This window comes from Jatropha curcas, chromosome 1 (assembly GCF_041381405.1).
Source record: "Jatropha curcas cultivar XTBG-Jc1 chromosome 1, XTBG_Jcur_1.0, whole genome shotgun sequence".
Taxonomy (NCBI): domain Eukaryota; kingdom Viridiplantae; phylum Streptophyta; class Magnoliopsida; order Malpighiales; family Euphorbiaceae; genus Jatropha; species Jatropha curcas.
The window spans coordinates 33,575,892-33,601,659 of record NC_143151.1 but is presented as its reverse complement, the minus strand read 5'-3'; the positions used below and the strand labels follow the sequence as shown (position 1 = coordinate 33,601,659).

General features: G+C 32.1%; 3 protein-coding genes across 4 annotated transcripts; 2 read left to right on the top strand and 1 right to left on the bottom strand.

Moving 5' to 3' along the window:
- Window positions 1-630: 630 nt before the first annotated feature.
- LOC105631374 (Alpha/Beta hydrolase fold-containing protein) lies at window positions 631-6,347 on the top strand. Of its 2 annotated transcripts, none has more exons than XM_012213471.4 (8): window positions 631-802; window positions 1,355-1,664; window positions 2,538-2,735; window positions 2,889-3,161; window positions 3,939-4,041; window positions 4,177-4,295; window positions 4,697-4,873; window positions 5,152-6,347. In XM_012213471.4, exons 2-8 carry the CDS (start codon window positions 1,365-1,367, stop codon window positions 5,965-5,967), a joined length of 1,986 nt encoding a protein of 661 aa, XP_012068861.1. In that variant the 5' UTR covers window positions 631-802; window positions 1,355-1,364; the 3' UTR covers window positions 5,968-6,347. The 2 variants fall into 2 exon arrangements, with proteins under 2 accessions (XP_012068861.1, XP_012068860.1); XM_012213470.4 differs by having other exon boundaries at window positions 632-836.
- Window positions 6,348-11,561: 5,214 nt separating this feature from the next.
- LOC105631376 (uncharacterized) lies at window positions 11,562-13,056 on the top strand. Its single transcript, XM_012213474.4, has 2 exons — window positions 11,562-11,922; window positions 12,340-13,056. The coding sequence occupies exon 2, from the start codon at window positions 12,353-12,355 to the stop codon at window positions 12,827-12,829; it is 477 nt and encodes a 158-aa protein (XP_012068864.1). The 5' UTR covers window positions 11,562-11,922; window positions 12,340-12,352; the 3' UTR covers window positions 12,830-13,056.
- A 6,897-nt stretch (window positions 13,057-19,953) lies between these two features.
- ALDH7B4 (aldehyde dehydrogenase 7B4) lies at window positions 19,954-25,569 on the bottom strand. Its single transcript, XM_012213475.4, has 15 exons — window positions 25,316-25,569; window positions 25,050-25,186; window positions 24,432-24,518; window positions 24,207-24,338; window positions 23,928-24,000; window positions 23,739-23,761; window positions 23,592-23,655; window positions 22,719-22,764; window positions 22,332-22,512; window positions 21,668-21,844; window positions 21,416-21,580; window positions 20,970-21,110; window positions 20,664-20,761; window positions 20,355-20,504; window positions 19,954-20,255 (listed from the first exon to the last, which is right to left on the bottom strand). Exons 2-15 carry the CDS (start codon window positions 25,182-25,184, stop codon window positions 20,201-20,203), a joined length of 1,527 nt encoding a protein of 508 aa, XP_012068865.1. The 5' UTR covers window positions 25,185-25,186; window positions 25,316-25,569; the 3' UTR covers window positions 19,954-20,200.
- Window positions 25,570-25,768: the final 199 nt, after the last annotated feature.

The following is a 25,768-nucleotide window of genomic DNA, read 5'->3' as shown; positions in this document are numbered from 1 at the left end:
TAAATTTGAAAAAAAAAAATATTTATAGCGTACCAAAAAAGAAATAGGAGTATTTTTTTTATCACCGGTGTCTGAGTCCATTACTAAAAACTAAAAAATAGAAGTATTTTGATAATGATGAGTAACATGAAAGTTTTTTTCTTTTCAAAACTAATTAATTTACATTAATTAAGGGAGGTTTTTTTTTAGAGCTTTGAAAAGTATTCTCATTTAAAAAACGACTTAATAATAATACTCTGCTGGTCATCACTTTCTCTTTTTTTTTTTTAATATCTCCTTTTTTAACTAGACAGGCAAATACAGGAATAAAACGTCATTTCAATGTGCCCAAACGACGCATGTTAGGTCGTAAACAACGGTGAAAACATTCGGAAAAATCAAGTACAATAGCTGCTTGAAGCGACCGTCCCTATCCGAAACGATAAAAACGATTGATTAAAGCATTGCCTATTCTCATCTTTCTGTTTGTCGTTTGAATAAATTCAATGCACTCTCGCTTAAAACGATCCACCCTTCATACCAATGATGAAGAAAAACGACAGAGCGAAGTTTCGCGCGTGGCATCAGCTGAGGTTTGTCTCAACCAAAGGTTTTGTCAAATTTCGCCTCAACGCGGTCAAATCTCCATTAGCCATATACCAATACAACAGAAAAATGTGTAAGACGAGAGATACTTCGAGTTAGGTTCATCTGACCTGGAAAAAAAAAAAAAAAAAAAAAAAAGAAAGAAGAAGAAGAAAGAGAGATCGTTTAGACTGACGGATTCTATGGTATATTATTCTTTGATTCCTTAGAAACGAAGGTATAATCAAAACCAGCTAAATTGAGCTTTTCAGGTTTGTGCATTAGTTTTCTTGTTTCTGTTTCCAGTTTTTGAGTGATGTTTAGGTTTGTTTTGCCCTTTTTGGTCTCAATTTCTCTTTTTACAATCCCGCGTCTAAAAATCAGTAATTTTCTGGTTCATTAATAACTGGATCATTGCTTGGTTGCTGGGAAACAAGGAATAATGGAGAGAGAGAATTATAGGCTCTTTTATGTGAAGGGGAAAAGTTGGTTGGTTTGATTTGGATTCAAAAGTTTGCTGCTTTTTCTTGTATTCTTACAGTGATTTAGTTGTAAATTAATAGGGATCAAAATTTTGAATTTGTTCCTGAATTAACGTAATCAATTTGTCTATACATCACTGTGTAGATTTGAGCTAGGAATTGTTGAGCAGTGTTTTATTTGAGAGAAAAAGTTATAATCTTTTGCTGCTATGCTTTAAAGATTTTTGATGTGATGGTGAAACATTAAAAAAACTTTATATAGCGAACTTGATTTTCTTTTTCTTTCTATCGTTTGCTTTTAAAATCAGGTATAAACTCATGGCCACTGCAACTATGGCTACTGCAGCCGGTGCAGCTGCTCTTTTGTATTATACATTGAACCGGAAGCTACATTCAAGTGCATCTCATGATGATGATGAAAATAATAATGGTAATGTGCCCAGCAACGTCCCTTTGGGAATTGAACGGGTATCACATAGGCTGATTCAAGCCCCTGCAACGTGGGTGGAAACTATTTCAACTTTGTCAGAGACTCTTAGATTTACGTACTCTGAGACACTGGGAAAGTGGCCTATCGGGGACTTGGCATTTGGTATCAACTTTCTACTGAAGAGGCAGGTGAGCATTTATTTTCTAGCTTTAATCTTTTGCATCTGTTGTGATTTGAGTATCAGAGTATGTATTTTGTCATTTCATGGATGTCCTGCTAGTAAAATGGACTTAGTTATGGGCTTCCTTCTAGGAATGAACTGGTCAAATTTATATGCTGTGTTTTTAGACGTATCTTTGCATGTGAAGTAAGTTTAATGTTATATATGAAATTTACAGATGCATTTGCTAAAATAAATACTTGATAGATATATGAGCAGACAGTTTACACCTTACAGATTTGTTGATTCTGTCAAAATTTTGGTTTACTAACATTCACAATCTATGATTGTTCATCTACTTGTATTGTTATACAATTGCCTGGATGCTTGTTGTTGGACTGATTGGATGAAATTTAATTGTGGTGGGGTTGGCTGAGAGGATATCGTCCACATAAAAGGGAGATACTCTCTTTGTATGAGGGCCATAATTCTGCATTGTTCAAATGAACTCTAATTCTTGATCTTTGCCGGGTTGAGAAATTATACTTTTGAAAGAAGTGATTGTCATTAGGGCATTATTGCTGTTATTTTTCAACTTAATAAAATAATTTGCCAATAGGATATTATTGGCACTGGGAACATCTAAATGAGATAAACCTGATTTAAATTTTTCTTAAAACTGTAGCTTTTCCACAATGAAATAATAAATTTATAAAATTAAGAATACTCTTATCCCTATTTATGGATGCCCGCTAAATCTTTTGCTCTACACATTACCAGGCAGCTTTGTCTTCATGTTGTATTTCTTTGGGAGCTGTGACTGTTGATAATCTTGAGATACACTGGAATATTTTTTTTTATTTTCCGTTCCAATAACCTGATCCTGTGACCATTTTTGCAGGGGAACTTGCAAGTTGGTAGAGTATTTGGTGGTAAAGATAGTTTACAGCTGAAAGGGCCTGAAATAACAACTGAACTTAGATATCTCTTGAACTTGCTGACCTTGTGTTGGCATTTCTCCAAAAAGCCATTTCCTTTATTCTTGGAGGAGACAGGATATACCGAAGATAATGTTCTTCTTCAAGAACCTAAAGCAGGAGTAAGTTATTTTAAACTTGAAGAATGGAGTCTTTTCTTGTGGTGAATTGCATGCCTTCTGATTTTCTTTATTACATTTATATGTTTTAGACCATGAAACGCTCAGTATGAGTATATGCTTGGTTCAATTTATTTATTCATCTACATAATGCAGATATTGAAGCCAGCTTTTACAGTTTTAGTTGATCACAAGACAAAATATTTTCTCTTACTTATTCGTGGGACGCATAGTATCAAGGATACTTTGACAGCTGCAACAGGAGCTATTGTGCCGTTTCACCATACAGTTGTGCATGAGGGAGGAGTCAGCAACTTAGTTCTAGGTTATGCACATTGTGGAATGGTTGCAGCTGCTCGGTGGATTGCAAAACTTGCAACTCCTTGTCTTAAAAAAGCTCTGGGGAAATATCCTGATTATAAACTAAAGGTACAAATTTAATTTAGAATTTTCGTATGCCTTCATTCATGTGCTTAAATTATTTGTGAGTTTAAAAATCTGTCAAATCCTTTTGCTTCTTTAAAATGTTACAGACAACAAGGATAAAGTAGAACAAGAGCTTTGGCTGAGTTTGAACTATTGTGCTCTGGCTACTTTGAACAAAGGTTCTCCATTATAAATGATTTCACTCAAAACATTGTAATCCAGGCCATGATCTATTTATTCGCTTGTGTGTTCCCTGAGGCAGTTGCCTACAACGAGTTTTTGCAAGACTCCTTAAGTTGGGTGTTGGATGGTTCTTTTTCACCAAAGCCTTTACTGTCACCTATCTTTTTTTCTCCCTCTTGTGTGGGACCAACAAAGATTTGGACCAAATATAGAGAGCATAAACCAACTCTGTGCTATCACCCTAATTACCCAAGCCAGCTTCATCTTCCACTAATGTGGCTTTTTCCTGCTGAAATACTCCTTAAAACTTTCTATAGACTACTCTTTTCATTATGTCATGTCTTGTAGAGTTGGTGACATGAAGTTCTTGCTAGACTCAATAATTTCTTGTTGCAATATTCTTCTTGGTTCTTGCTAAAAGTTTTCTTGTTAATTATATCAGAAATTTACTCAATAAGATTATGAATGTACTGTTGCCTTCTTGAAACAATTGCAACTAAGTTAGTAGCAAAAACAAGTTTCTGTTATATTTTATATGCTGTTAGTATCTTATCCGTGGTTATAAGATTTAGTTAATTCCATTTCTTGAATCAAAAGATTGTAGGGCACTCTTTGGGTGGAGGCACTGCTGCTCTTTTGACATATGTATTGCGGGAGCAAAAAGAATTCTTGGAGACAAGCTGTGTTACATTTGCTCCAGGTTGTTATTCATTTTATGTAAAATTCTCAAACCCTTGTATTTTTCTCTGTTTTTGTCTTCTGTATATATGTTCGTAGACATATTTATGGAAGTATGATATGAGCTTGATGTTTCTCTTACTTGTTTTGCATGCAGCTGCTTGTATGACATGGGAATTGGCTGAGTCAGGCAATGATTTCATCACTTCAGTTATAAATGGAGCTGACTTAGTGCCTACATTTTCTGCTGCTTCGGTAGATGACTTGCGCGCAGAGGTAATTTCCCAACAAATTGTGTTTGTATATTCAAATTTTTGCTTGCTAATGAACTAAGATTTGAGGATCCCTAAAGTTGTAGAGTTTTATACTTGTGCTTGCCAAATTGATGTTTGTTCAGTCCAAAAATGGTGTCTTATCATATGGATTAGGGATGGATCCAATTTTTCCCATGAAGGAGTTGCATTGGAGTGCATGTTTACTGAATACAAATTCTCCCAAAAGATTTCACTTTTATTTATTTGTCTTTTCTCTTGAGAAATTTAATTTGTGAATATAACTAATGGCTCTTGTAGTTCTGTAGATGCCAGCTGAACTCGTTCCTCTATTTTGCTTGAAGTGATTATGGTGTATTGTACTTATGGTTTGTCCTCCTGGTTTGCTGCTTTGACTCTTTTTAGGTGACAGCTTCTGCTTGGCTGAATGATTTGAGAGATCAGATTGAACGAACAAGAATCCTTAGTACTGTTTATCGTTCTGCATCAGCCTTGGGTTCCCGTCTCCCATCCATTGCAAGTGCTAAAGCGAAGGTTGCTGGAGCTGGGGCAATTCTGCGTCCAGTTTCTAGTGGTACCCAGGTACCTCTTTTATGCTGTGGCAAACTAAAATCTGTTATATCCATTTAATTTCCTCAGAACGATTTTTTTCGTGGATAATAAATATTCAACTTAAGTAGCCTTTCTATGGTTTTTGCTTCTACTTTCCAGTTTTATTTCAACTAAAGCATTGAGACCAATAACAGTTTTTGCCATGAACAATAATAACTGGTCACTGTTTGGAAATATGTTTTAACTTTATAATGCAAGTCCGAGGAGGTATTTGTGATAAGGTTCAGTTTTATTTATGATGATCATAGGTTGTAATGAAGAGAGCCCAGAGCATGGCTCAGGCAGCATGGACAACACGTCCTGCCCTGCACCTGTCTTCATGGTCATGCATTGGTCCCCGTCATCGAGGAACAAGTGTACGTTCCAACTCAGCAGATGGAAGTTCCCCAACATCTTCCTCCAGGGAAGAAACTTCTGGTCCTCTTTTATCCCCTAAGAATACCACAACTGTCATAGAAACCCTTGAAGTTCCTGTAAGTTCTGGAGGAGCAGAATGGACTACGGAAATTGAATGTTGTACAGATGAGATGGCTAAACATGTTGATGAAGACGCTGATATTGAAGATGGTACACAACTAATGAGCGATGCACATGAAGACCGAATGCATGAAGTTGAATTGTGGCAACAACTTGAACATGAGCTTTATGATAGAACAGATGGCAAGGATGCTGATGTGGCAAAGGAAATAAGGGAAGAAGAAGAAGCGGCCATGGCAGAGGTTGGTGAGAGCCAGCCTGAAAGAACTCCAGAAACAAAGGAAGCGCACAGATTCTTTCCTCCGGGAAAGATCATGCATATTGTTACCCTTCAATTTGATAGTGAAGAGAGTGAACCTGGTTCCCCTTCCAGTAGTGATTCAGAAAATGCACCGGAACCTAGTGAGGCTAAGATTGGGATTTTTCTGACCCCAAGATCGCTCTATAGTAAACTGAGACTTTCTCAAACGATGATTAGTGATCACTTTATGCCCGTCTACAGGAGACAGATCGAAAAACTAATTGAAGAACTGGAGAAAGAAGAAGCTGATGATAACCATTACTGCAATGAAGAGGTAGTGTTATAGTGAATCATCTAGATACTTGAAATGGGTTTTGACATTTTCTTGCATACCTGAAGTAGGAAGTAGTCTTTTTCATATTCTTATTTTGTTAATTTTCTAATTTCATCCTCACAAACCAAGTGCTTTAGAATTTTCAGTCTTTCATTGCCTCGACGGCAGTGGAGAAGTTGGTTGGAGTCACTTGGCTTGTCAATATGAGTCTGATTTATTGCACTTACCAATAGGTTTTTTCTTGGAGGCATTTTTCTCTGGGAAATATGATTCTGACCTGTTCCTAAATTACTGTTTAGAACAAAGTTAAATTTGTTTTTGTTACACATTCTACTCAGTTGGGCTGTACATACTGTTATAACCAATGTTCAATGAAAATGTTTTTATTTCCATTCTCTGTGCCATCAACTCATTTTTTTGTCTTCTTCTTCATGAGATATTACATTACTTACACTAGGCAGTGTTGTGATTAACTAATCTTAAGAATTACAAAATTTTAAATGCATCATCATAAAATTACAGTATTATAAATACATTAATAAATGATATCAACAGACATAAGATGCGATCAAAATCCCACTCATCAGCTGCCACTATCAAGTGCAACTTTGCAAGGACATTTCACGTATTATTTCGACAACTTGACTCAAGTCTTTCATATAATAGACGTACCAAATGGAAAAATAAATGTTAACAATTTCTAAATGGTAGTATATAGTCCACTCATACCTACTTGATGGGTCACAACAGCTTCTCATATCAATTCTTCAACATAGACCCAACGTCGTAATATCTTCTCCATTAATTTATCATTATAACCTTCTACTTTTTCAGAAAGATTTCATGCAACTACTCGTGCAAATTGTCAAGGTTTGAATCTTAATGGACCCTTCTTCTATAAAAATTTCTCTGTTTATACATAAAAAGACGTGAACATAACAGTAGATATTCAATCGGTAAAAAATAATATATAAATTCGAGAGTTTGATCCATGAAAAGAACACGTGCAAAACTTAAAAAAAGTATAAGAATGGTTGGGCTAGAAGATTTGCCCTTAATCATGGACGATTGTCAACGAAGGAGGAGGAGGAGGGAGAACGAGTGTCTTCTACCAAGTTTCATTAATGAGTTGTTTTCAGTCACTTTCAATAAAAACATCAATGAATCGCAAATTTTCAACACCAGCTATCCTTTATGTACATATTTATCATAGTTATATATTATATACATATTTCATTTTTATATCTTTCTTGATATCCTAAGTCCAAGGATATACAGTTAGTTCCAAATTAATAATAATAAAAACAAGTCTTCCATCAAATAATAGAAGCTCAGGTTTATTTCAATTTAAAGAAAATGAAATACAATTATGGAAATAATATTCCATTTTTCTTATTTAAAATTCAAAAAATTTTTTATGATATTTACTATATTTAACTAGTTTGAATTATTCAATAAATAATTTTTATGATCATGAATATACTTGTATGTGATAAGTGTGTGTACAACCTAACAATAAATTTAGATTCAAAATCTCTTTTTCAATACTCAAATATATATATATATATATATATGTAATTAAAGTTCATTATATTAAAAATAGAATTGAAACAATATTCTTAGAATAGGTGATATTTATTTTCTAGACAAAATCAAATTTCATTTATAAGGTGACCCAAACGTGCATTAAATTTTCTATATTTCAATGCTACAAACATTTCTATCAGTCCATTCTAAAAAATAAAAAAATAAAATAAAAACACATTTAGGTCAATCAATATCAAAAAAATAAATGGTTCATTTTTCAAGCTAATTGTTTGATTTTCTCGTTGATATAACACGTCTGGTCTTCTTCCAAATCAAAAATTTTTTTTGTGGTACTATGTATCAGAATTTTGCTGCTTAACCAAGTAATTGAATAAGAAAAATATCCATGATTTAGACAATGTTGATTATAACATGTAACAACCTGCCTGGTTCATATACATAATTATTGTGTATGTGCCCAATAAATGTAAAATTGTATATTTAAAGGGTATTTATTTTTCATTAATGAATATTTGATAGGCACTTCCCAAAAATGTATATAAAAAGCTAATTCAACCCTTGTAAATCTAGATCATCAACATATTTTCCTCACTTCAAATATCTCATAAAAAAATGGAAATTTCTTTTTGTTCGCATAAAAATGAAATCGTTCCAATTAATAATATCGATTCATGATTTTGAATTCTTGAAAAAACAATCTATTTCTGCCGATTCACTGCTTTTGATAATTTAGGTACTGTATTAATGTAAATTTCTTTTTCAAATACTCAAAATAATTGAATTTATTATCTAATAGTAGTATATAATTAAGTATGCATAAATTAGAATCTCAGAAAAAAAAATTTAAAATAGAAATTTCTTCCTTCTCTCGTAGAAAGAATATTGCCTTTCTTCCAAATACTGAAAATTAATTTTTTAGCCAACGTAAGTGTTACGTAAGAACTTATGGTTGACCTGAAAAAGGATTTTATAGTTGGTCATGAGCTTTAAAAAAACCTAAATAAATAATAAAATTGAAGAAAAATAATTTCATATGGTGACAATTTATATTACGTCTTGCAAGATGTTTTTCCAATTTCTGGAATATTACTATATTTATTTTTTAAACTAATTAATAACGGTGAAATTGAACTAGAATTAACAAAAAACAAAGTTCCCAGCTTTTATCTATTAAAGTAATATATAAATATGTATAATAAATCAATTGAACGACGAGGAAATGAAAATTCTAAAAGAATATATATATATATATATATATATATATATATATATATATATATATATATAGTTTAAAAAAAATAATTTAATCCTACATATATATATAATTAATATCAAATATCACGTTACTAAATTAAAAAAAAAAAAAAGAAACAAATAATGCATACAATCATAGATATATAAATAATTTATGACCAATTGATTAAGAATCAAAAAGAAGATAAGCGTTGAACACGCAAGTGATGACTCAAATTTCAATTTAAAATTATAATAATTGCCAGACCATCTCTTTGAATACACTTGCATTTGCATATATACAGATTGTGTTCCTTTCTGGTTTGAACCGAGTCGGTTTTCTTTGACCCCAAACAACAATTGCCTACCAATAAAACCTAACATCAAATGTATTCATACATCTTAGAACAAAAGCACATTGGAACCAAACAAAAAATGTGTCCAAACTTGCATTACAAGATTATATTATATGTACTTCGTTCCAAATCATTGATTTAGGTAGGTATAAATACTTCCTTTTTTAAAAATATATTTTTATAATCACATGCATTGTTGAGTCGGTGTTTTTATATTTAAAAGCGCAGACTTTTTATTATAATTATGAATATAAAAACGATTGAAATAAAAGATTTATATAACGATTAATAATTATACCTCCTGATAATCTCTTTAAATAAATGATTGGTCTAATTTTCAAAATACTATATGTTTTTTTTTTTTTTTTTTTTTTTTTGAAAATAAAAAACATGCTTCACATGGGTGGGTGTGAAATGCAAAATTTGTACTTTTGTGTCATGGGATACATTACTATCTATAATAAGTGAGACCACACAATAGAATATAGATTGATCATTATTGAAGGCATTCACTACACCAACACATCATAAATTCATACACATGTAAATGCTCTTATTTTTGTGATGGAAAAACTTTCATAGGAAAGAAAGGAACATGGAAATGGAGTGGATTGTCCTTTCTCTATTCTTTGGCAAGTGAAAGTCTCTATCAAAAATTGATGCCTATATAATAAAGTAAATAATATTTTCAGTCTCATGGCAATGGTTGCGATAAGGATCTGGATCCCTAACTTCGCCTCAAAAGCTAGCTCGTAGGGAAAGAATTGAATCCAATTTTATACACTAGTCAAGGATGTACTCTGCGGGCGATATGGGACGCACCATCCCCACCCCCATAAGACCCGACTGCCTCAGTCGGCGTTCGTCATCTGAACCCCTAAATTCGCCCCAAAAGCTAGCTCATAGGGAAATGACTGAACCCAGCCTTATACATTAACCCAGGATGTACTCTGCAGGCGATGTGGGACGCATATATATATATTGAAGAAGAGTTAATTGATTATGACATGTTTGGCCATCGAACCCATGAAAATGGCATATGATATTAATTTTTGGGGAGGAATCACCAACAAGATATATACTCGTGCTTCAAACTAAATAATGGAGTGGGGGCTCCTCAGGACCAAACCCCTTTGCTTCAATTACACTGCTTTATCCAACTCAATTATTATTTCCCACAATTCTTATTTCTTATTTCATATATATATAAAAAATAAGAATTATGAAAAAAATTAGAATTTCATACGTTATAAATATATTCAAATTATATATATGTTAATAATTATAAATATAAATGTGTCTTCATCCATATAAGTTGCCAATAAATAAAATTTTCAAACTAAAGAAATAAATTTTACTGCTAAAAATTAAGGATGGACTCCCAACCATAAAAGCGAGCATGATTAATGGATGCTCTAACTAGATTATAAACACCAATATTTATTTACTTCATGACCTACTTAATATTAATATCAATGAAATTTATCTATAATTTCATTCCATATGCGAGTATTACATTTAAAATTATAATTTGAAATGCAATTTCCAAATTAAATTGCACCCTAAGCCTTTGATTACATAAATTAAAATGTTTTTTGGAAAACTACTATTTTAGGAAAATAATTTTAGAAATATAAGTTTTTAGGAAAATCATCATATTTTAGAAAAAACAATTTCAGAGAGGAGAGATAATTAAATTTAATTAAAATATAGAAAAGCACAAAAAAATGATAGATTACTTAATATGTTTAATTTAAATATATTTTATTTACCTAATTGGCAAAAGATATCTAAAGTAAATTAAACTATGAAAAAGAACAAAAAACAATAGAATATATTGCATATATCTATTATTTACTTAATCTACAAAAATAACACAAAAAGAAATTTTTATGATAATAAATTAATATGAAATATAAATATGCTTCCTAAAGAAATAAATAATTTCTAGATTAATTAGAAAAATGGTTTTGGGGCAGGTAATTAATTAAGCACAAAACAAACACTTCCCTAAGAAATCTCCTTTTCGTTGGTCAGCCAAAAACGACACTAAAATTTTTTTAACCCTATATAATGGAGTACAAACCTGCACAAGTGCAGAACAGTTTTAACAATAAATCCAAACAAACAACTGCTTAGCGCATGTAAAACCTATAAAGCTGTACCTTACACGTTTATGCTCTGCACGTGGCGCCCATTAATTGGACTGCTATAAGGAAAAAGAAAGCTTCTAAACAGCACATTTTGGTTAGGAAGAGTCTTACGACATGATAAATGCTTAGCTGGCAATCCATGAATCAACGGTTGAAATTAAATGACAGCATCAATTGCCGACGTGGATTGTACTCTTTAAAGGATCAATCATTGGTTCTCTCTCTAACCAATTTCTCTCCCTTTCTCTCTCCACAAGAGTCTCACAAACTATTTGATATATAGCTGAGTGGAGAATTTTGTGGAGCAGAAACAAAAAGCAATCTCTTGGTTTTGTTCATATCAAAAGATTTTGGGTTTCTTTGAAAGTTTTCAAGGAAAGGGTTCTTGAGATTGCAATAGTTCCAGAGAAACAAACCAAAGAAAGAAAAAGAGAGGCTGAAAAATGGTTTTCATGTGTGGAATTCTATCTGCAGAAGAAGAAAAGGTTGAAGATGGAGACTGGGAGAAAGAAAGATAACAATATTTGCAAGCCAAAGTAGCAGAAGTAGATAAAAGAGCTATCTATCTATATATACATATATATACATATATATATACAAACGTCTATATATATATATATATATATATATATAAGAAACGATTCGTCAACTTCAGTTTGTTTGATCTGCTTCTGCTGGTAATTTCATAAAGATTAGATTTTTATTATTTTTCTTGCTTTCAAACATTTTTTCACATTGATTTCTAACTTTGTTAGATCATTTTCTTTATAAAAAAAAATGATTCAAGAGCTTTTCTTTTCCTACTCTGTTTTTCCATGTTCTGTTCTTTTCTTCTTTTTTACTTTTGTTTCGATTTTCTAAATGGTGTGCTCTTTTTTAAAGAAAATATTTCGGTGTCCAGCTGGTTGACAAATGCTTTCTGCGTAACGCGTAATAATCACGTTATCTTTCCATGTATTTTTGCAAGATTTCAAACATAAAATCCGGTTTTATGTTCAAAAAAAAAAAAAAAAAAAATTAACTTTCGAAAAAAATGAAAGATTCCCGTATTGATTCCAATGTTTGATCAGTATTTTGCTGCGTCATCTTTACAGGGAAATTTGGCAAATGTCTGCTACTATAATCAGTGATCCAATGGTGGTATCAACCCCAGAAACACAAGCAACCCTAATTGCAGCAGCAAACCAAACAGAAGTTGAGTTTGCCAAATGCGAATGCTGTGGCCTAACAGAGGAGTGCACTCCAGCTTACATAGGAAGAGTGAGAGAAAGATATCATGGAAAATGGATTTGTGGGTTATGTGCAGAAGCTGTAAAAGATGAGATTATAAGAGCTACAGAAAGGCTCATCAGCACAGAAGAAGCCATGGCTAGACATATGAACTTCTGCAAGAAATTTGTATCCTCTGGTCCTCCTCCTGACCCAACTGTCCATTTGATATCTGCAATGAGACAGATTCTGAGAAAAAGCTTAGATTCGCCAAGAGCGTTAAGATCCACTCCAACTAGTCCTACCAATAATGGACCAATGCGAGCTCGTGGGCTAACTAGGTCTGAAAGTTGCTTCCCTACTCTGTCTCGTTGATATACAGATAATAAAACTGGCGAATCTTAATAAGAATGGAAAGAAGGGAATACTGGAGAAAATTACAGCTCATTTGGTGCAAATTAAGGGGAAAAAAAAATTGGATTTAGGTGCTCAACGTAGTCTTATTTTAGTTATTAATACAGAACCTTTTATCAGAATATGAAGTCCATTTTTCCTGGAACTTTTATGTTTCAGTTGTATTTATATAATTGTGTTCTTTTAAACTCTTGTTTTTTTTTTTTCTTTTGGTTTATTGTAAGTAATGTTTTCTTAAGAAAAATATTAGATTTCTCAATCTTTAATACTCTTGGTGGTGCAAGAGTTGAGTAGCCTTTGAATTTTTCTTTGGAAAACAAATAGAAATTAAATTCCAGGGAAATCAATTTCAAGGGAGTTTGATAATTAGCCTAGGATTCCCCATAATTCAACAAATTTGGTAGGGATTTGGTGACAAATCACTTACAGAATCCGAAGGTTGAAGATATTGCTTTTGTTAATATAAGTAGATAGATCCACAAAATGGATTTACCTTAGCATAGGATTGTTTAATGGTGGAGACCTATCTTTTGAGTATTCCTCTTAAGTGTGTAGGAGCCATTAATGGCATTTCTTTATTTGATTCTCCTCTAAATGGAAGATATACATTTCTATCACGGACTAAATATTCCATTGCCGTATATGACAGATATGAGTTTAGTTGTTCACTTGTGTAGTTCTATGCCATTCTCTGTGCTTGACTATATATATACACGGCTTGTCGTTAGTGCTTTTTTTTTTTTTTAACTTTTGCTTTTATGGTTTAGATTAGAAGGGTTAAGAAACAGGATTGATAATGGAATGACAAACGACGATAGAAATCTATCACCATGGAATCTGTGAATGTTCTCTTTTTATCTTGCCTGGCCCCGAATGTAAAGAATCTAAATCCTATGAAATGGAATTTTTCCCATTATCTTAATTTCATGTATATCCAAAGATTTCATTCCTGCAACTCCACATAAGAACATTGATACTCCCACTTGAGTTTAGAACTTATTTTAGTTTTCTTGGTCCTACCAAATTGATAAAAGTATATGTATATATATATATATAAAAGAGAAAGAGAAAAAAAAAATTGCCAAGAGTAGATATTTAAATGGCCAGAAAAAGGTCACAACTTACAAGAAGATGAAGGCCAAGATATGTGTCTAAAAAGAATAAGATCTAGATAATTCTTTTTTGTGCATTAATGGTAATATAAAAGGAAATTTGAGTTGATTATTAAAAAATAATTAAGTTGAATAAGGATACTTATGTCTTTTTCCCCCTTAAAGCCAGTAACTTTGGATTAACCTTCACTGATTTTTCAAGATTCATTTTCGGTGTTGGCATGAAAGTCCAATTCTAACAAATAATTCAGCATTTATAGACAAAACATGGGATGGGATTCAGACAAGGTTGAACTGTGCTGTAATGAGGGTTCATTAGATCTCACCAGCAGTGACAACTCAGACTGCAACAGCACTAAAGACAGTGGCTCTGCCTCACATCTATACTGTTAAGTGAATTGCCAGACAGAAGATTCTAGACCATGGGTAGAAGTGCATGGTTGGTAAAATGTCTTACAAATTTCTATACATATGGATCAAGTGGGTCTTGATCTCTGCTTGGATCACACTAGAACATGTCATCTCAACAATGCTTCCACATCCACTTCACCAATTTTCATTATGTGCCTTTTTTCCATTGCATTTTCTTTAGTTTTTTCCTTCTCCTTTTCATTTTTTTCAAGCCTTCTTCTTGTCAATATTATGCTTGAGGCTCAATTAGACAGAGCTAATGAAATCTTTTTCAATAGCAGAAGGTTACTTACATGGAGAAGGTGGTGGTGTAGGAGAGGATATCCTCTCCAGCTAGGATGATTGTGAATTATATTATTTAAATATAAACAAAACAGTTGTCTTTTTCTTTGAATGGTGGTTCCTAGAAATCAAACTACAAGCATCTACACTCTTCCACCAATTATTTGTAACTTTGCTTTATCAACTTCTTTAAATAGTATCTGTTCTACCTATCTATCTGATGTGTATATATATCAATCTTTCTCATTATCAAATTATTGATAACTTGAATCGAAATGGTTCAAAGTGTCAAATGATTCATTCTTTTTTAATTATATATTTATAGTAATCTTTTTCTCAATATGTCATTGTTTAATATTAGTTGATTAGTCCAATGATTAGAACCATGTGGGATTAACATAATCAATTAGACAGAAAATTACCAAGTACAAAGTATATTGTTAGGATGTAAAGATAGAATCCACTTATATGATGACTCACAGAGGCCTAGCGATGTGTTAAGGGTCAATAAGATCATACTTAGAAAGAAAGAAAGAAACAAAGGAATGTGGCTTCTACTTGGAGGCTATTGCTTTATCACCTCACTTTGTAATCATTTGCTCAATTATTTGGGATTTGACTCATGGAGTATGCTATTTATTTTACTCTTTTTATACATGAAATAAAAAGACACAGTTGTAAAAATGTGAAGAGTGAAAGATCTCGAAATCGACTTATTTCCATCGTAAAAATTATCATTAATTTAGTAAATAGTATTTAAAAGGAAGAGTTACCCCTTACGGTCTAATCCAAAATATTATTCTGATCCATTAAATCTTCCATTCCTCTAAAAAAAAAACCGACTTTAACCTTATAAAGATATATTTTTATCTTATGAAAACTTAATTATCTTTATAGGAAATTCTAAGACAGTAAACTTTAAAATAAATAAGAATCAAAATTTCTCGTTTCAAATTTTTAGAGTAATTTTGAATCATTATTATTGAGTGATGAAAATATGGTAATTTCTTTCTAAATCAAGCCTATTTATTTATAAGAGATGTTAATTATTTTCCTTGAAGTCATCACAACAGATGAATATACACGAAACAAGAAAATTAAGCAATAAAATTATATATCCAAGTTGTAGAAAATCAAGGATGAATGTGGATTAATTGTTAAACGACAGTGCAATATTTCCGTTGATCTGGAACAGTAAAGATAGAATGTGGATTAATTGCTAAACGACAGCCAAGCAATTTTATTTCCGTTGATTTGAAAAAATAAAGATGTATATTATTAATAAGGAAATTATTTGCAAGCTAATGTACAAATATGGACAGCAAAAGCAAAGGTAACGCATCGACAGGATATTCTGCATATACTTTGATTAGTTATGCAACTTATACCTAAAATATAAAGAAAAGGTAAGACCAATTATTCATGAGAGTGCCTTTAAAAGACACGCTTAAATTCGACGAACTATTTCTATAAGATTAAAAATTTGATTTGCTGAAAACACAACTTATACGTAAAATAAAAAGAAGAGGTAAGACCAATTATTCATGAGAGTGCCTCAATTTATAAGACATGCTTAAATTCGATGAACTATTTCTATAAGATTAGAAATTCGATTTGTTGTAAACACATCTATAGAGAGTGATAGACAGGAATCCGAAAATGAAATTACTCTCACACGAAAAAAAAAATGTGGATACTTGTGGATTGTTTTTTTTTTAAAAGTAAAACAAATTATTTCGTAAATATAAACAATTATTTGGAGGAGTAATTGAAACATAATCGGAGGATAAGAATATTTGTCCATTTGTAATGGAAATTACATTAAAAGAAATATTAGCCGAAACGTCTCTTGATTAGGTTTCAATTATTGATAAAGGAGTCTTACTTTTTTCGTCTAAAGGAGAACTTGATTTAGGGACACTTTAAGGAATAATGAGATAGTTCTATTTCTTATCTAATAGCATTAGTAGAAAATATGTACTTTAGGACTCTTAACTAATTTACACATCCACAAATCAAAAAATAGCCATATTTAACTTTAATCCAGACTCCTTAAAATAGAGGAAGTCCCTCTCTATCGTGTGTATATTGGTTCTACCAAACCTATTCTCTATATTATGTCTCTTTGTCCTTGTCTCTATGCTTTCAAGTTTACCTAATTTATGTTTTGTTCTATTGGGCTTTCACATTTGTCTATAATTAGTATTAACTACTTCCTAATTACATAGATTAAGGCCACATGATTCAATTTTTTTTTTTTTTTTTGTCTTCTTCTAAGAATCATTCTTTAGCTTGAGTTAATTAACCCAACTAATAATTGCAATCATTAATTCCAACTAGGATAAGGATTAGTATATTGTTGGATGAAACTTATATATCAACCAAAAAATAAGTTAGAAGTAGAAACTTCTTGAAGCTATATTTAATTAATTATATCTATCTTTTCATGCAATAGCAATTTGAGAATGATTTGGCAACTTGCCTTGCAGTAATCTTCCACAAACATTAATTTGTTCTTTTCTTGACTAATTAAGGATTTTATTTCACACTATCAGATACGATTAAGGTTTCACTTGAATCGAAAAATGTGGATAGAAAGAGAGAAATATAGAGCTTTGGTTTCGTTATTACAATATATATATATATATATATATATATATATATATATATATATATATAATAGGAGCTTTTGCATTGGGCCTGGATTGGAAGTCGAAGTAGAGTCCATATTTAATTTTCCTGTTGGGCCTAATTGACATTTGAGTCCAGACCAATATTACACGCATAAAACACAATTTCAACAGTTAAGTAGTATTTGATTTTCAACAAATCTCCAATATACTCGCCGACTTAGGCGGTAGATGGAGTGCTATAAATATAAATTTAAGCAGCAGTTTGCAGTCCTCTTTATTTAATTGTCTTTGAGAGGTTCGGTATGGCTTCCATCCAAGAGACAGGAGACGAAATTGAACATGATAGAACCAAGAGCGCCAGCGCTGGTTCTAGTTTTAGTGATTCCGGAACGCTGGTTCTAGTTCCACTGATTCTGAGAGCAGTGATTCCGAGAGCGGTGGTTCTAGTTATAGTGACAGCTAGTCATTACGAGAACGAGGAACAAAGGCGAGACGTCCATGAACACATGCGCCAATATCGTGAGAGCGAAGTCATTATCTTATGAGGTAGAAATGATAAAGATTTCAAGTCGTTATCTTACAAGTCTGACAATAAGTGATAGTGAGAAATTGACGGAATGTGAAGTTGATATTCCAAATTTACTCTCTTTTGAATAAGACGGGAATCGGAATGTCATTACTGGTTTTCATGCTCCATGTCAGTTGAAACTCAAACTTGTGTCATATATGGAACCATTAAGGTTTCATGATTTAGCATCCATTGTCCAGGGAAATAAAATTAAAGATATGATATTATCAATTCTGTTGAAGAGGTATATTTCACATCCCAAACATTCATAAGTTATATCAAATTTGTAAACTTTGAGATAATTCATGTAATGATCTCACTTGTTTTGCATATCAAGAATGACGAAAATTTTGATGCAGAGATTATACCAATAGTAAATTCTCCATGTTTTGCATCGAAATCAAGCCATGCAGACATTGTCAATGGCTTGTTTTGCAGTTGACATCCTAAGGTAGTAGCTTCTGGCATAGACTCTGCAAACAAATTCATAAACGTATGTAAAAAATTTTTGTGTTTGTTTCACTTTATAGATATCAACGTTATTAGCAAGAATCAATATTTTTCAGGGTTGTACTAATAACCAAAAGACTTTTAGCAGTTTCTATGCGGTAATCTAATGGACAGCAATAGGGGTCCAAAATGCTGCAGGAGCAGTGAACGTAAATGTTGGAGGCACTATTTAAAGAATGTGAAGATTGACAGAATTGAAAGGGCTGAAAAAAGTTCTTGACTTTACTGGATCACTCGTGTATATGATGAAGAGTTAGCCGACAAGAGGATTCCCGACGCTGTCTTAGAACAGAAGCATCGTCGATGGAATACACTTCTTGCAAAACTTGGAGGTTATGTGATGTATATTTTGCTTTAGATCGGGAGAATTTTAGCAGAATGTTAATGGTTAATGTTGTAGACAATTTTTCTTTTCATGTTTTAATTTTTATCTTCAACCCTGTGTTCTTGGGCCAAGAAGAGACTTAATTAAGTTCTTGATTCGTTAAAATCAGTACACTAAATGAAGAAACCTAAACAAAAGTTGCAGAAGAAAGAGTTCATCATCTCCAATTTAAGTTGGCAATTGACGAAATAACCCAGCCATGTTCTTTAATAACAATAATAATTATATTTATAAATTATTAATTGAAATTCTTTTCTTTTCCTTATACTTCTTTTGTTTGTTTTATTAATGTTGTTAATTACTTTTTGCCTTATCGTTCTCTTGAATGATATTAAATTATTTTATACTTAATCTGCAAAGTAAATTTATTGATTAATTTTCAATTAGTATAAATTTATTAATTTAAAATAAAATTATTTAAATCATGATTGTAATTTTTTTAACATTTCCTGTTCTTTTTTTTAAGTTGTTGCATATTTTTACTTTAAAAATTTATTATACTTTGATTTTAATATTACATCTGTTATTATGATAATAAAGAATAAATATTTAAATTATAATTTAATTGAAAATTTAATCTATCAAATGACTATATTTTCTTTGGCTACTATCAATGATTTTTTTGCTTTTATTTTTAATAATTCATTGAATACTCTCTACTATCAAGAGTTTCTTTACTATTACTATATGAAAACTTTTCACTTTATTATTATTAATGACTGAAGTGCTAATTTTAAATTTTAATTTTTTTTTATTTTGGCATACTATCAAAGAAAAATTTTGAATTTGATTATCAATAATTTATTTATATATGTATTTTTAAATGGTTATTTATTTTTAATTTTATAACTATTCCATTTTCTCAAAAACATCTGTTGTAAAAAATTATTAAAATTTTTCATCAAATACTAGAATGTATAATAATGGTTTACACCTATTTTTATACATGTACTAATTATAACGAGTAACAACATGTCGCAAATTCTTGAATAATAGTGTGTATATATATATATATACACACACATATATATATATATACACATTCATCTCATAAATATCCTAACATATATAAATCGAACCAAAAACCGACAGAACCATTTAAATTGAAAAATCAAACCGCACTACGCATAGACAAATGTGCCTCATTGAATTATTGAAGAAAAATACACAAACACCATGAGGACTTCTCTTTTAAATACTCAAATATATGTGTATATATATATATATAAATATATATGTTTTGCAGTTTGTAGTACATTTGACCTTCATGCATTATTATTATTATTATTATTATTATTATTATTATTATCATTACATTTGTGCTAAGGTAATGCTTATATAAGAGAACATTTAATCTAGAGCACAAAGCTCCAAGGGCACATCCCTTCTCTCTGTCAACATCTGTAGCAACAAGGCTGCTGATCATATCTACTAGCCGAAATTGATGCCTTGTGCTAGCGGTAATTCATTCCCATAATTGATTGTACTGTCAGGGATTAACCAAGAAGAACAATGAGAACATTTTGTTAGCAGAAGATGGTCAACACGTTATAGCAATGAAGCCAAAGTAGAGAATTTGTTTTACCAAGTTGAGCGTCGCATATACTGCTTCCAAGAATCACTTCCTGCTTCACGACCACCGCCTGTAGCCTTTTCACCGCCAAATGCACCACCTATTTCAGCACCATTTGTAGGTATATTGACATTAACAATACCACAGTCACTTCCTTGTGGCCTGCAATAAGTTTAACTGAGTATAAATTTCTGAAGCCAAGCAACAGGGAAAAAAAAATCAATAGTATGTACAAATATATCTCAATTTCAGGGGGTATTGCATGTAAAATTAGCATCAAATGATACAATTAACTCTACATTCATTGGTGGAAACACTCACCCAATCCACTTGAAGATAATTTCGGGTTTGCGGGTGAAGATAGAACTACTTAATCCTTGAGGCACCGAATTATTTATTTCAATGGCTTCTTGCAAAGTCTGCGCAAATGAGTTGGTATTCAGTAATCAGTTGAAACAAAAACCCAATGAAGTGAACGAAAATATATAAGAACAATTATATGACACCCTCTACATTGATAAATAATTATAGAAGGTAAATTTTATTTTAAAAAATTATAGAAGAGAAAAAACTCACATATGTACCTGAAAAGCTACCAAAGAAAAAAAAAAATCATGAAGATGTTACCTGAAATTTCATAACATAAAGCACAGGAGCAAATAACTCTTCCTTTACAACATCTGTGTTTGGAGAAATCTCAACTATTGTGGGCTGCACAAAATTCCCTTCAGATTTTATAATTGAACCACCAGTTAGAATCTTTCCTCCCTGTCAAAAGATAAAATGTGACAGATCAACAAACAATAAAAGTGATACAAAAAGGTTCAGGAATAAAAAGAAATTCTTTGGGTTCCCAGTGATCACATTTGATTTAATATCATGAAATCTTAACACAGATTAGAAATCAGTTAGTTAGATTTTTTGACTTCATGAAAACCTAACCATTTAAGTCTTTGCAAATCTAAACATTTTTATGCTGTAGAAAGCTTAGATCGCCTGAGAGAGGAAATTGGTGATTGAAATATTGGACATGTGGGTTAAATAACAGGAAAGAAGAGGAAAACTAGCCAGACCTCGGACTTTATCTTCTCGATTCCCTTCTCAAAATTTTTCCTTGATTCTGAAGTGTGCAATGGCCCAAGCAATGTACCTTTTTCCAATGGGTCCCCAACTTTGACTTGATTGTATACATTAACTAGCTGATCAAGTACGCTCTGATATATACTCTCATGAAGAAGCTTCACCACAAGCAACAAAACTTCTGTGAGTAAAAACCTTTGCAGCCATGAGCATATAATTCAAGAAAAATGACTTGTACTACATACCAGCCTACGGCAAGTTGTGCAACGTTGACCAGCTGTCCCAACAGCAGCAAACAGAATGGAACGAACAGCTAGCTTAATGTCTGCATCATCCATTACTATTATAGCATTGTTGCCACTTAATTCAAGCAAACATTTACCATATCTTTGATTCACTGTTTGTTGCACCATTAGGCCCACCTGTTGAGTCACACATAATTTCTTTAAGAAAATATGTATCAGGAGATAAATTATAAAGAATATCCTACTCTTCTACCGAAACATTTTATCTCCTTATATTTATAGAGCGAGTGCAACTATGTGCTATGCAAATACCCAAATAATTTTATATCTAGAGTAAACAAGATGAAATTTCAAACAGTAAAGATTCAAAAATTCAGAAGGATAACTTTAGGAAAAAGGGAGAAAACATTTCTAAAGTAACATTTCATAAATTTAAGTGCAACAAATCATTATTATGTAGCAACTACAGTGCCAATTAGTTAGTAGAAAATACCAGAAAGAATACATATCCCAAATGAATTGCTGAAGTACAGGCATTATTTATGTGATATTTATACCAAATTTCACAGAATAAAAACATATATACAGGCCTTCAAATATCAGGAAGGAAGAGATTAGTATATAAATCAAGTTGCATGACACAAGACAAATATAAAGTAAATACCTTTGAACTCCCCGTGAAAGAAACCAGAGGAATGCGTGTGTCTTTTGATATTGCTTCACCAATGTCAACACCACCACAAAATGATGTGAAAATTGCAGGTGGTAAGTTGTTCCTCTCCAACACACCAGCTACCAGCTTTGTCACTGCTATTGTGACCAAAGGAGTTGTTGGAGCACCTTTCCTACAAAAGGATTTAAAAAAATGTAATTCAGGAAAATACCTTTTAAACTCAAATATTTTTGTCAAATATATTTCTCATGTATTATTATGCATTTTTAGTTTATCGCATGATGGAAAATAATATACTACAATTTTATCCAAAACCTTAAGATATGTCAAAATTTATAATGAAAATTTAGTCTCCCATTCCAGATAGTAAGTACTTACCAAACCACACAATTGCCACAGACCAAGGCAATGCATGCGTTCCATCCTACAAAACAACGTTACACGTAATTCTAGGCATAACAGGAAGAACAATATTTTGAACTTTAATCCAAAGGAAATGGTGAATTTGTTCATATCATTCAAGTTGGTATGCTAAAACCACTCAAGTTGCACTTACCATGACTATCTCTAAGGATTTTATCATTTTAACTTACAACATCCAATCAAGAAACAGAAGAAACCTCACAGAAATGGTTTTGAATAACAAAAAAACAACAGAATATTTGTGAAGAAATATATGGAGTGTTGGTTCAATAACCTCGCAGAGACAAAAAAAAATTGACATGAGATATGCACATACATGCATGCTTGGTATTTCTTTCCTGGGAAAGTGTATAACTACAGGTTTATGTTTCTGCACTTGTAAAAATGAGAGCAATATTTGGTTAAAACCAAATAAATGAACCGACACTGTTTGGTTCTGTTGTCCAGCAAGATCAATTCAATTCTTTTTTCTGAAAAAAAACGGTTAATCTGTTTCAGTTTGGTCTTTTTCGGGTGAAGAAAACTGAATAGAGCGAAATAACCAATTTTTGTTCTTTATTCTAGCACATAGTAGATTAAAATTTGTAAAGTGAGATTATTGATTTGCTGTAGCATTTACCTCATATTTACCTGCATGACACCAAAAACAATTGCTACAAGAATGATTCTGATCTACGACGTGCATACAAGCATTCAACATAATAGTACATCAGAAATGATGTGCAAGAGAATTGTAGTCCAAAATCAGATGCTAAATCAGTTGGCAGAAAGAAATTGAAGCCCACAGAAACAAAAATTGCTCTTGCAGAAACAACATAAAAAGCTCACCAAGAACAGCGCATGGGAAGTTGAAAGCTGTGATGACACCAACTATTCCTAGAGGATTCCATGTCTGCGTACAAAGAATAGGTATTTAAAACAGTAAAACGAACTAATTAAGTAATCCAAATGCAAAAGCACAGACAAGCAGGATACCTCCAACATCACATGATTTGGGCCTGTTAAAAGAACAAACATAATTATTCCTGGAATAATTTTATAGAACTGGAGGAAGGGGGATCTACTCTTAAAAATAGATCTCTAATGCATCTTAGAGAGAGAGAGGAATACTTTGACAAGAAAATTCAAAAAAATGCAGAAAGTAAGACCAAAGTTTAAGCTTACGTTCTGAAGGTATTATTGATCCATTCAGTTGTCGGCTTAACCCAACAGCAAAATCACACATATCAATGATTTCCTGCAATTGTATTTGTGGAGTTATATAAAAAGATAATGGAGACAACATGGTGTTAATATTGCAATTATATCAACATAAAATGAAGATTAGAACAGTTACCTACCATATAATAACATATATCATAAATATTATTAGGTTGATCTTAAAAGAACATGAGGACTCAATGCACAATTTCAAAAGCCCAAAATATTAATAAGATGACATACTTGAACTTCCCCTATGCCTTCAGGAAGTATTTTTCCCATCTCAAGTGAGACAAGACAACCAAGCTGCTGAAGCTTTACTCGCAAAGCATCCCCAATCTGTCTGACAATCTCACCTCTCTTGGGCGCAGGAACCTGCAAAGGTAGAAGAGGAAATTTAAGGGCATTACTAGTTAGTACTCAGTAGCAAGCAGAAGGCATCCAACTAAGAATCATATTCTATCTCACCTGCATCCATGTCTTAGCTGCTTCACTGCAAGCTTGCATACCTTCTTCATAATCTTCAAGGGAACCCTCCACAACCTCAGCTATTACCTGAATTTACAGAGAAGAAAACTCATTAACTTGATGATGCACATTACACACACAAATGAAGGCTGAAAGTTCTCTCCAAAAAAATTTATTTCGTAAGACTAGAAAATACTTCAAAACTATTGCAACTTTGATGGATGATAAATAACAACTATTCTTGCTAAATTTGAAAAAGAAAAAAAAAAAAAAAAGAGATGGAACAGGCATGTGTACACTTTAACTGATGAGCACTTCATAATTATAACAGCAATTAGAATGTAGTATGGATGATAAATAAAAATGTCCATTCTGAGGATAAGCAAACCAATGCAGAGTTTACTGTCTTACCGAGTACTGTTGGCCAAAGTAATTGGAACACAGTATTATAAGAAAACTAACTAACTAAAAGTGGTCTGTAAGTCATACCAACCCAATGAAACCTCCAAATAATCATGAATTAGGATTATCAGCATGCATTCGAATTCATAAATGTAATAATCATCCGTAAACACAAAAATCAAAACATAAATAAATATAAAGAAAAATAAAACCGACCTGGTTATTTGCAGGATTCAAAGTGGTGACCACAGGACCATGTGCTTTCCACGTGCCATTGACATAACAACCCAAATTGTGCGAGCTCAACCCGATCTCGCTCAAAAATTCATATTCTTTCCTCGCAAAACCCATCTCTGCATACAAATGCACAAAACAACTCAAAAAGTCTTCAAAGAGCTATTTCCGCAAGCAACCAAACAATAGAAGGATGTTTCTGCGTCAGTCGATGAATCAAAATCTGCAATAGCAGAAAATAAACTTACAGAGAAGTTTGATTGCTTCGGATTTGTCTCTGAACTGGAAAGGGACTGTAAAGACGGAGAATAAACGTTAAATGCAGATGAAATTTGGTAGTTCGATAAGGGAATGGAGAGAGTTCATATAAGAAGAGAGTAATGATCGGAGGAGCAGAGAGACGTGGAGTTATAAGCGAACAGTTTGGATTAGGATGCGAACTGATTGATTACTACTTGTCGATCTATTTTTATTTTATTTATATCCTTTTTGATGTTCGTGTCAGCATGTGAGGTGGTGCCTAATGCCTACCAATAGTTTTCAGTTACTTTATGTTTGGGATGGTGGAAAATATGGGAAAGAAAAAAAAATTAACTAGGAAAATTATAAGTGAAGATAAATGAAAATAAAGTAGAAAGCAAAGTTTTTTTTTTTTTTTAAATAAAATTTTCCGTTCTAAAACGAAAAAACTACTTTCTATA